A 12,201-nucleotide genomic window follows, 5' to 3' on the forward strand; every position below is an offset into this window, starting at 1 on the left:
CGCCACTACCAGGATGGGCAATTACAACAACAACAAATACACTAGTCTCCCTCACCTAGTCGCCACTACCAGGATAGACAATTACAACAACAACAACAACAAATACACTAGTCTCCCTAAGTGAAAAAATAAAGAATACCATGATATTTTGTTAGGCGTAGGAGAAATATCAGTTTTATAATACTTTAAAAAGTTTAGATGAAGCGATTCGCAGCACCAGCGCGTACTGCGGCACATTCATCGGTTAGGTTTGGCAAAGGCAACGTGCTATTGTAACTTTTATTTATTTTTATTGTATGGTAAGTCAAAGGCTATTGTAACTTTTATTTTTATTGTATTTTAAGTCAAAGGCTATTGTAACTTTTAACACAAAAGTCAAAAAATAAAAAATACCATGATATTTTGTTTGTCCAAGGCAGGCAGCGCACTATTGCATCAATTTTTAAAACGAAAGTCATAATGCAAAAAATAATCATTTATTTCGTTACAGAAAGTTTTTAACTCTAAAAAATCGCTGCCAAAGCCTGCTACCATTTTTTTGGATAAAATTAAACATCAATAAACTTACAATGACTTCTATATTCCATTCTATTCATTATCAATAACTTAAAAAAAGGTCGCTAGTATCACTAGAACCACAGTTTTCGACTATTATATATCATTGGAAATACAGGAACCTTACCGCCTCTGAAAAGCCCTCGCTCTCGTCCGACGACATCCACTCAATGTAATGTGCGAGAGTTAACTCGCAGCTTCCACGATAAGTTTACACAGAAAACTTTTCGTGTATATAAACCACACAGAAAACTCTTAGTGTATATAAACCGACAAGAGTTTTAATAGCATTACATACGAAGAAGGGAAAAGCGAGCGGCCATGCAAGGGATTGGCTAGTTCCTTACCGTGAACTAAGTAGGAAAAATGAGGGTAAAGCGATTTGGTCGGCGGGGGATTTGGTCTATAGAGTACGTAAAGGGATTTGGTCGGTGAAAATTAAACGGGGTTTCTTAAGGTTACAGAACATTGGAAAATGAAAGACAAATATTTCAGAAATCTGTTTCGCTTTGCCAGCATAACTCACCTGCAGAAGCCTAGCCTCCTGGGCCTATACTTTAAAAAAAAAGTTAAGAGATCGTAAGTTCATCAGCCAATCATTGACGGCCTTTCAAGCAAAATCCATCAATCATAGACAAGAAAACAGAGCGTAAGTACTTACGTTCACTTAGCGAGTTTTGAAAGTATAGTCCCAGAACCTAGATTTGTAAACGCGATCGGACTGGTATCGTTGTAAGCCCGAAAGCTTACAAGCGCTTGCCTTTTGTTCTTGCTTAATTATTAAGACGTTTCTTGTACAGCCTGCTATAATGTTGGCTCGACTTTACTGTACTATATTCATTTTTTTTGAGTAACAACAAAAATACGTCACATTTATAATGGATTGGAAATGTGGATAATTAATTTTTTGGGCCCTGCTCATGGAATTTTGACCAAGGTCTTTCATGACTCAGAATTTTCTTATATTCTTCCAATTAATTAGCTAGAAATAATATAACATAGTTAGCTTCGAGCATGTTCCTAAAATTTGTCAATTTAAACTATCGATATAATAAAATGTCAGAAGCCTGAAGGAATTCAATGGTTACCTGGCATGCTGAAGGCGAACTCCTTGCAGGGTTTTCATCAACTTTTAATCAAGATATAATTTTCAACGAACTGAAATCAGTACATTACTCAAGACAAATAAACAGAACATAATACAAAAAAAATATTATTTAACTGTTACTAACTCTCCTGCGGCCTATCAACACAATTTCCACACGAATCTTCGGCAACAACACACTAACACGAAAACGTGTTAGAGGGTTCATTGTCGAACTACAAGACACTCCTTATAGCCTAAATACTTTACCTGCGGCACCATGTTGGCAAAGGACTCCATGATCCTGGAGCTTTTCGCCTCTTGATAGTACGAGAATATGCCAGTGATCACCACGACTGCAGTTAATACGATACCCAGGTACAACTGTGGGGTCAGAACACTTCAAGTGTCAGTCTCGAGTGCATATACATTAAAACAATACACATGAAACTTTTAACCGCGATGTGACATCCCAGGATAGATGTTATACGGCGCCTTTGCAACAATGATGAGATAACAAAACGGTTAGGTACTAGTTAGACGTGGAATGGTCCTGTGGATGCCGGGAGGAGTCGAAACGTTGTTAAGGAGCCTTGTGTGAGTGATAGGTTCTGGGGGAAAGGAGTAAAGAGGGAGGGGTAGGAGTAAGGGAGGAAGGGATAGGAGTAAGGGAGGGAGGGGTAGGAGTAAGGGAGGAAGGGATAGGAGTAAGGGAGGGAAGGGTAGGAGTAAGGGAGGGAGGGGTAGGAGTAAGGGTAGGGAGGGGTAGGAGTAATGACAGGAGAGTGGTAACGTAACGGTAAGGTTCCTAAAGGGTGTAGTGGGAATGGTTCGGGAATACCATTACGGAGAACTGCTCGGTGATAACGATAATTGTGTGGACTTGGGACTGTCGAGTAAATGTCGTAGTTACCTGAGGTACCATCTGAGCGAACGATGCCATAATATTGTCTGCTTTTGATTCTTGAAAATAAGAGAAGGCGCCGGTGACAATCACCACCGTCGTCAACACGATGCCTAGGTAAAGCTGCGCACAACCGCGAATAGTTGTTCAGAAACATAGTTATATTTATTGCGCCCTGAGGTCTTCACTAGCGAATTAAATGTCATGAGTTTGGGCAAAATTTGTGTTTGATAATGATATTAAATGTGTTATTAAAGAAGAGGACAGTTGTTTCTGAAGTAAAAAGAGGCAATCAATAATGATTCTAAAAAGAAAAAGATTAGACATACACAGGAATAATATGCTGGGTAATATAAAAAGAAAAAAAAACTTGAGAAATCTCGTATCCAAACAAATTTGTTTGGATGGAAAGAAAGAAAATCTCAGACGTAAGTTTCGTCGATAAAAGTTTAGATGGATTCTTGAGACGTTGTCAGGGAAACACGTGCACGCTCTTCATCGTCAGCGAGAAATCGTTAATGGCAACAATGTTGAAAGAAAACATATTAAATTCACCTATTAATGATGCATGGAAATAGCATGAGGTAGGAATAAGTCCACACGGGAACAGTGGCAATAAGTTCACATTAAGTCCACACGGGAAAATGAAGTATGTGCTGGTAAATTCATATAGATAATTAAAGGCATTATAACTATTTCATTTGTCAAGAAAATAAACCTAATAATTTTTTCTTGAGGTTACATTACAATGGCATTATTCGAAGCCAAAAACAGATAAATCTAACTAGTGAGTGCTATTGGAACATAGGAATCAAGCTTTAGAGAACAACAAAAGGGAGAAAAGAACAATGAACTATAAATTCGGGATGAACATTTTGCGAAGATACTTAGTGAATGGATGTATCGAGTTGGCTAAGGAAAATGTGTCTGTAGAGGAAGACGTTATTTCTTTCGAGTATATTGGCAGCCATGTGACAGTTTCATGTTATGATTCGCAGAGTTTCGGGCATGTTCTTTCCATGTCTCCCCCATGACTTTAGAGTTAATACAAGTGATATTAAAAGTGAATATAAAATATAAGAATATTACTACATGAAAATAATCTATTCATTAGAAATTGTTGCCATCAGTTCCTGCAGAAAATCATATTAGAACAGGCATTAAAAAACCGGTACTGGCACAGCCAGTAAACCTGTAAGAAAAATGCATAAAAATGTATTTCATGTCATCTTAGGTTATTTTAGCCAAGGGTACCTAATGCATTCGACTTTTGCACTTCTAAAGCACAAGAACATTTATACATTTGTGTCCAGCTTATGGCTTTAATTATTGTTGTACTCGCATAGAACTTACGTTATCGTTGCTGGGTTCTTCCTCATTGGCGCTATGCTGTACGCAACGAAACAAAGAATAGCATTCTAATGCATTCGACTTTTGCACTTCTAAAGCACAAGAACATTTATACATTTGTGTCCAGCTTATGGCTTTAATTATTGTTGTACTCGCTTAGAACTTACGTTATCGTTGCTGGGTTCTTCCTCATTGGCGCTCTCTATGCTGTACGCAACGAAACAAAGAATAGCATTCTAATGCATTCGACTTTTGCACTTCTAAAGCAAGAGAACATTTATACATTTGTGTACTGCTTATGGCTTTAATTATTGTTGTACTCGCTTAGAACTTACGTTATCGTTGCTGGGTTCCTCCTCATTGGCACTCTCTATGCTGTACGCAACGAAACAAAGAATAGCATTCTAACGCATTCGACTTTTGCACTTCTAAAGCACAAGAACATTTATACATTTTTGTCCAGCTTATGGCTTTAATTATTGTTTTACTCAAGTAGAACAGTAACTTACGTTATCGTTGCTGGGTTCTTCCTCATTGGCACTCTCTATGCTGTACGCAACGAAACAAAGAATAGCTCCGACCCAGAGCAGCAGAGCGAAACCTCCGAAGAGATTTTTGCAGAATTTCACCCACTCGGGCGTCTTCTTGGGCGGCGTGAGCGCGTTAGGGCCATCGCGCTCGTAGCGGCGGCGGGCTTCAGCAGAGCTAAGGCCCTGCAATGCAACGGGTGTTTTATAAATGAAAGTTCAAAAGAGGAGTTATATTAAACACAAGGAGTGTTGCAGTTTACTATAGAATAAATCAAAGTTCAAAAGAGGAGTTATAGTAAACACAAGGAGTGTTGCAGTTTACTATAGAATAAATCAAAGTTCAAAAGAGGAGTTATAGTAAACACAAAGAGTGTTGCAGTTTACTATAGAATAAGTGCAAGTGCAAGAAATGAGTAATATCAAAGAAAAAATAATGTTGGAGTTTACCATCGAACATATCCAAGTACCTACAAGAAATGATTAACATTAAACACAAAGAGTGTTGAAGTTTACAATCGAAAAAATCCAAGTTCAAGAAATGAGTAACATTACACGCAGAGCGTGGAACATTTTTTATTTAGGGCAAGCTTTTCCACACAATATATGAACGCTCGAAAAAGAAGTAGTAAAATAAGCGACATGTGGTAAAACAAATTGTAAAGTATAAATAAGTTAAGCGCATGTGCACTAGACAAATGTCTGATTGTAATGCTACCAGATGCTAAAATGAATTTCTTGCTAATTTATTTCACATCTTTGCGATAGAAAGTTTTGTCCGTTTTTCTATTTGTTATTCAAGTACACATACTTCCTGACCACAACAGATGTAAATCGGGTGCAGTTCATTTAAAAAAGAGAAAAATGATATATAAATATTTCTTCGCTAAAATGTAGCTACGTTCTTCATAATTGAGTAACAACACTCATTCCCAACTAACTTTTTTGATAATCATATATTCACAAAAAAAAAAGAACTCAGTACTCACCGCAGTGAGTGACAGAGAGCGCATTTTCTCGTCGACGAAAACATGAAGTCACGGACGGACGGACAGACAGACGGACACAAGAACGGACATGGCAAGCCCAATAGTGCATTTTTTTCATAAATGAGAAAATGCGCTAAAAACAATGCTGAATTATAATGAAAAGAAATATTTGCAGTAGATATATTGTACATTATACTGACTGTGTCAGGGTTGGTCTGTAGCCGCTGGTAGAGCAAAAAGCAGTGCTGAATTATAATGTAAAGAAATATTTGCAGTAGATATATTGCATTATACTGACTGTGTCAGGGTTGGTCTGTAGCCGCTGGTAGAGCTCCTCTACAGGAATCTTGTGCTCGTCGAGCTCGAGTTCCTGTTTGAGATCCTGCAGATCTGACTTCTCCAGCGCCCGCTTCGCTTTCTTCTTGGACTGCAGCGAGGGAAAGAAACAAGAATACTGTTAGTTTGATTTGGGTGAGACAGGTGAATAATGTTAGTTTGGTTTGGGTGAGACAGGTGAATACTGTTAGTTTGGTTTGGGTGAGACAGGTGTATACTATTAGTTTGGGCGGCTACAGGGGTGAGATGGACGGGGATGTGAGATGGACGGAGGTGTGAGATGGACGGGGGTGTGAGATGGACGGGGAAGTGAGATGGACGGGGGTGTGAGATGGACGGGGGTGTGAGATAAGCGATGATAAATGAAGCTCAACCATGTATGATATTAGAGGATAATTAATTTATACAAGAAGAAGGCGTTTAAAACCTTGAACCCACTTAATTCCTTCACAACTCTGTTAATTGAGTTCAGGTGAAGAGGGAGTGTTTTCGCTTGAAAGTAATGAGATGTGTATTTAATGAATAATACAGTGAATTGAAGAAATTATTAGTAATATTCAAATAACTTCAACGATAGGTAGAAGCATGTAATGTTGATAACCTCTCTCGCAATTAACCAGACAGTATACTTGCTCTTCTATTGGACAATATATCGTTGCAAAATTATTGTACAAGATATGTGAAGCGTGTGGGAGGCTATGTCTTGCGCTAGCAGGATACCACCGAGTTAGATAAGATCTTGCAGTATACCGCATGCAGAGGTCGGCTATTTTGCTTCTCGCCTCTTCAATTCGTACATAGTTAGGGTAGAAATAGCGGTGTTAGGGTAGAAATAGCGGTGTTAGGGTAGAAATAGCGGTGTTAGGTAGAAATAGCGGTGTTAGGGTAGAAATAGCGGTGTTAGGGTGTAATCAATAATGTTTATGCACTTATTTCAAGGTAGGTTCATAAGTTTAATTAGGCAAAGTGGCTCAAAATTCACATTTTAGTGCTTTATGTACCGTCATGCCTATCAAGTTTTAGTGGTTTGATTTTTTCAGACTTTTGTTTGATGTGAGGTCTGGAGTTCGTAAATGTGTATAATGTGCTTAGAATTGCTCAAACTGATCATTGGAAAAATATGTACATATATTGTACCTCAAATTAATCCGAAAAATGAATATTAAAGAGGGCAGACGTTGCGATAGAATAATGTTCTGAATGAGTTGAACGATTGAATGAATGTTCTGAATTAGATGAATGAATAGGACATGAGGAAAAAAAGTGCATGAGAACAAAACACACCGAGGCGATATTGACATAAATTTATCGATCTTATAGTTTAATGAGTATCAGAACAGTTCACAAAAACACTTTATATACACGTTGGTGACAGGATACAAGTAAAAAAAAAAAAGAGGCTTTGAAGCTTTCACAATTTTCAGAACGAAGAACCGAGGCGAGACAAGAGATTAAAGACTGCAGATAAATTTTCCGAAAATTCCTAGTTGAATAAATAATTTTAGTACCAAGTAAAGAAAATTGCATCGGTAGATCGGGTAAATTAAAAGTTATTCAAGAGGCGGTAGAATGAGTATCGAGACATGAAACATCATCCTGAAATCCCTCCGCCTGTCCTTCATACATGCACAACAAGACTTTCATCACTAATAAGATTCAATTTAAAACATTAAGAAAATTATGGTCATGAAGCACTTGGCAATAAATATTAAGAGCAAGACTTAGAGATAAAGAAACAAGATCAAATATGCCTCAGAAGTACCGAAAATCCCTGGAATAAAAAACGCATCTGTAATCACAGAGGCTGAGGAAACAGACAGCACGAGATATCAATTTATACCAGTAAAATGTTGAATAATTAATATAGATTGAAATAACAAAGATGTTAGTCATGCAATAGTAGATGAAACGATTCAAATAAAAAAGTATTAAACATAATCAGCAAATAATCCATAAACGTCTGAAGAAACATGGGTTATAAGAATAAAAAGCTAAGAAATTCGACGCAAGTTTAATGTAACAGAAGCATAAAATATGAATATACATTATAAGACGCCAGTCTTTTGTAAAAACAGACTCGTCAAAAATAGGACAAATTTAGGCTAACAATTCAATCTGAGATACATCATGAGACCAGCACTCATTATTTCCTCTCTTTAAACTGATAATAAACAATGATGAAAGTTGTACAATAGTGTACAGGCACTTCTAATGCGGAAATTTAATAAAAATCGATAAATACTGAAACAGGTTCAATTCAATTGACAAAAAATACTTTGTCGTAAGTGTAAGCTGTAGAAAATTGATGTAGAAAACAGACGGACGAAGAGGAGAAAAAATATTAACAAAACAGGGCAGTTAAAGAGTAATAAAATACACGTATATATATAAAATACGTATAATATACGTATAATATAAAACACGTATAATATAAATAAAAAAAATTCAATACATTTCAAAGGTAAATTAAGTCACAGAAAGCGTTGCATCACGTATACACTGGCACATGTCACACAAAATCAACATAAAATAAGACGAAAGGCACACAAGATGTTCCCGAAATAATGAATTGTCAGGAGTATAAAAAGTCCGCGATGACCGTCAGCAAGTATAGCAGACAACTTCTGGGGTCTGAAAACCCGATAAAATTTTCATAGAATGGAGTAAACAATGATGAGAAGTAAAACTAATCCTAATTAGTACATTATTGTTTGTTTCTGATACCACTTTATTATATTAATTATTAATACTAATCGAACAATAAGATTAGACTTGAATTATAGCCGTCGTCTACAACTGCATGTTTGTGTTTTTTCATACATAATTTTTTCATACATATTAGTGAAGTGAATAATTATTATTATTATTATTATTAATTATTATTAGTGAATTTATTATTAGTGAATTATTAGTGAAAAATTTTTTCATACATATTAGTGAAGTATAATGACTAAAATGTTCAACTAAATGCTCCAGCGTACTTCCGAGTAGACATCCTAGTCAATTTTTTCATACATATTAGTGAAGTATAATGACTAAAATGTCCAACTAAATGCTGCAGTATTTCCGAGTCCAGTTACATGAATCGATTGATATTTTATTTCATTAATTTTATACTATCTGTAGCCATTGAGGCTATATATGAGTCGCTTCATAAGACTTACAATTTCACTCATCATAAAAATTTCATATTAATTATTTGCCTTCAAATGCATTTGTCAGGCGGTGCACTGGTCCATAATTGGTTGAAGAAAATATGCGCGAATATATTAAGCTTTCAGTCAAGTGTGTGGAATTGAGAAACGATACTGAGAAAAGTTTACATCGAAATTAATGTAATGATGACGGAAGAAAATCGTTCTGGAAAAGGAGAGCGTATTTAATAGCAAAAAATTAGAGAATGCAAGTCGTTGTAGCAAAAAACACACGTAAGACATATCATAAAGCAATATATTAAGTAGCACATATACGAGTCGATGTAACGAAAATTGGATAATAATAATAATAAAGTCCCACATACACGAATATAAGTGTCGTTGTAAAAAAAAGTAAAAAAGTCGACTCGTTGTAACAAAAAAAATAATAATAATAAAAAGAAAGTATAAAAAATAGACAATATAAGAGTCGTTGTAAAAAAGCACACGGAAGACAGGAACATATGAGTAATGTCAGAAGTCACCACATATAGTGCAGGGCCATTACTGTAGAAAGCAAAAATAAGAACCGGTTAGACCCAGTTAAGAAGCCGACATTGCTTATAAATAGGCTACGCTGTGGTATACTACAACTGCGATACGTTGACGACCACGTCTCATAGCTTCGAACTGACGAGTGTCGCAGCGCATGACATAAATAAATAATATGTGAAGGATTAATAATAAAATAAGTGAAGAACCTCAATAAAAAATAAGTGAAGAACCTCAATAAAAATTAATTAAGTGAAGAACCGATCGAACCCGAGCGCACGCAGCCGTGACAAAGGATTGAGTGCGTGTACAGGAAGAAGAGCGTGTACGACGACTGGTGCTTTCGTGAGAACGTTTTCGTGACAAAGGATTGAGTGCGTGTACACGAAGAAGAGCGTGTACAACGACTGGTGCTTTCGTGGGAACGTTTTCGTGACAAAGGCTTGAGTGCGTGTACAACGACTGGTGCTTTCGTGAAAACGTTAATTACATAGGCAAGTGATACGAAATAAAAGTGTTAGATATACGCAGTGTTCTGAGAAGTGGACAAACGTGAAGTGCTAACATTTATTAGCACAGTGACTTCGAGAAGGGAGGGACTATTGAAAACTCTTCACTATTATCAACACAATTGTTTGGCATAGAATTAGCCGCAATTATGCTTTAAAAGGCTAGGTGATTAACTAGCGAACTGATAAGAGTATAACGAGAAAGGCGAGTCAACTTTTGGCAACTAAATGAGATTCAATTAAATCATCAAAAGATAGACAAAATCAGCATCAAATCCCAGATTTTTTCCCAAATCTGTCCAGGGCCTATACTTTCAAAAAAGTTAAGAGATCGTAAGTTCATCAGCCAATCATTGACGGCATTTCAAGTAAAATCCACCAATCATAGACAAGAAAATAGAGCGTAACTACTTACGTTCACTTAGCGAGTTTTGAAAGTATGGCCCCTGGTCAGAAGAATCTACTATAGGTAATAATTTATAAACAAAACATAACTGAGAACTATATCATAACTAATATGGAAGAGTTTCAAAGCCTCCCTCCTCATGTGATGTGTGCAAGTGTCGTCTGTCCGAGACAGGGTGCAAAGGTGCTCTGCAATAATACCTTTGGATCGGCTAAGGTGCTCTGCAATAATACCTTTGGATCGCCTAAGGTGCTCTGCAATAATACCTTTGGATCGCCTTTGAACGTGCGGTTATCGTCCGGTACAGCGCGGTCAGTAGCCGTACGATACGAATCTGTACGGCCGGTCTGTCGTGAGGGAGAATACCAAACCAAATGGTCAAATTAGGACAAAATTATTCAAAAAGTTTAAAATATGCAAAACAAGTAAATAATTAATAAAACAGACTATGTCCACTACATTAGCATAAAGATCGAGGAAAATAGGGCGTGGTCTTCAGAAACCAAAGAATATTGAATCAATTTGGTAAGAATGTTAAGCGCATTTATTGAGTGATTTTAATACCACGAATTAAATCTGAAACCCAAAATTGTATGAGCCACAAGTATGAACACCACATTGAAAAATGTTTCTATATAAACGAGTCTCACTTGGAACATGTAAGCAAGGATTTATAATGATATTATGATACCAACGAGGTGAATGCATTTGATAAAAAAAAATAATGAGACGACATTAATGAAATTACGAGCCCGAAGTAACCGATTATTCATTGTTTTATATACCAATGCTTGAATTGGTACACAAATTGATCAGAATTGGTATAAATTGCTCAGAAAAACCCAAGATATTAAAAATAATTAACAGGTGCTACTGTCAACCTTCATTAACGAGAAGCCTTTGTACCGGGGCCTTCAGTTCAATCTTGCTATTCTATTTACACATAAGCTAATTAAGGTTCCGACAGCTAATATCAACCGGTTAGTGGTCAAATACTGACTAAATAGATTTAAAACCAATGTAATATATACAATGATCAGCGTTGCAAAAAAATAATAGATGAATCCGCACATATAGTTTTATAATTAGTAACAAATAAATGAATTCGAAAAATCAAACACTACGTATGTCAAAACCGGCTAATCAATCAAAAAGTTTCATACAAGTAACAACCATATATACGCCACAAAAATTACAAATGCAGAAACAGGCCAGCCATAAAAGAGCAAATAAAAAATTTATTGGATCCACGGGCACATTTCATTTGCAGGATAAGCATTGTGAAGTGATTTTTGAAAAAAATTTGTACAAAAGCACCAGGTTCCTGAAAAAAAAAAATAATTAGTAGAACAAAATTTTGAGATATTCAAATTAAATTCTGCTCCGGTGCGAAACCTGACGAATGAAGGCATCAAGTCAATAAATAATGAATAAATTCAAGACAATCCATGTATTCCACAAACAAATATACAGCAAATCTTCGCCAATCATTCGTCATCACACAAATGAAATTTCATCCATTCACTAAAATTACACGTTGCAAACTTCAAAATTCTTTCAAAAACAAGATAATAGAGCAAATTAATTACACCTTCAATTAAACCAAAATATTTCCTTCTTCTTATTAAATTTTCCACGTGTATGCAAGCCAGCGTTGCAGAGACAGCAGTTCGTTGCCGAGACAGCAGTTGGTTGCAGAGACAGCAGTTCGTTACAGAGACAGCAGTTGGTTGCAGAGACAGCAGCCCAGACAGCAGTTCTACTTGACTCAGAACGATAGCTGACAACCCTCCCTTTTCACGTTACAGAAACAGCAGTTCGTTACAGAGACAGCAGTTCGTTACAGAGACAACAG

At 36.4% G+C, this 12,201-nt stretch overlaps 1 protein-coding gene across 1 annotated transcript in view; it reads right to left on the reverse strand.

The window, feature by feature from the left end:
* Positions 1-139: 139 nt before the first annotated feature.
* LOC108679955 (sodium/potassium-transporting ATPase subunit alpha) overlaps positions 140-12,201 on the reverse strand; it is a 43,736-nt gene continuing 31,674 nt past the window's right edge. Inside the window, exons 4-8 of the mRNA XM_018168702.2 lie at positions 10,613-10,693; positions 5,708-5,836; positions 4,403-4,606; positions 1,910-2,023; positions 140-226 (exon numbers count right to left, since the gene is read on the reverse strand). Of these exons, the coding sequence (XP_018024191.1) occupies positions 176-226; positions 1,910-2,023; positions 4,403-4,606; positions 5,708-5,836; positions 10,613-10,693 (579 nt within the window). The 3' untranslated portion in view covers positions 140-175. The remainder of the gene's footprint in view (positions 227-1,909; positions 2,024-4,402; positions 4,607-5,707; positions 5,837-10,612; positions 10,694-12,201) is intronic.

Source organism: Hyalella azteca, unplaced genomic scaffold (genome assembly GCF_000764305.2).
Source record: "Hyalella azteca isolate HAZT.00-mixed unplaced genomic scaffold, Hazt_2.0.2 contig10132, whole genome shotgun sequence".
In the NCBI taxonomy this organism is placed as follows: Eukaryota; Metazoa; Arthropoda; class Malacostraca; order Amphipoda; family Hyalellidae; genus Hyalella; species Hyalella azteca.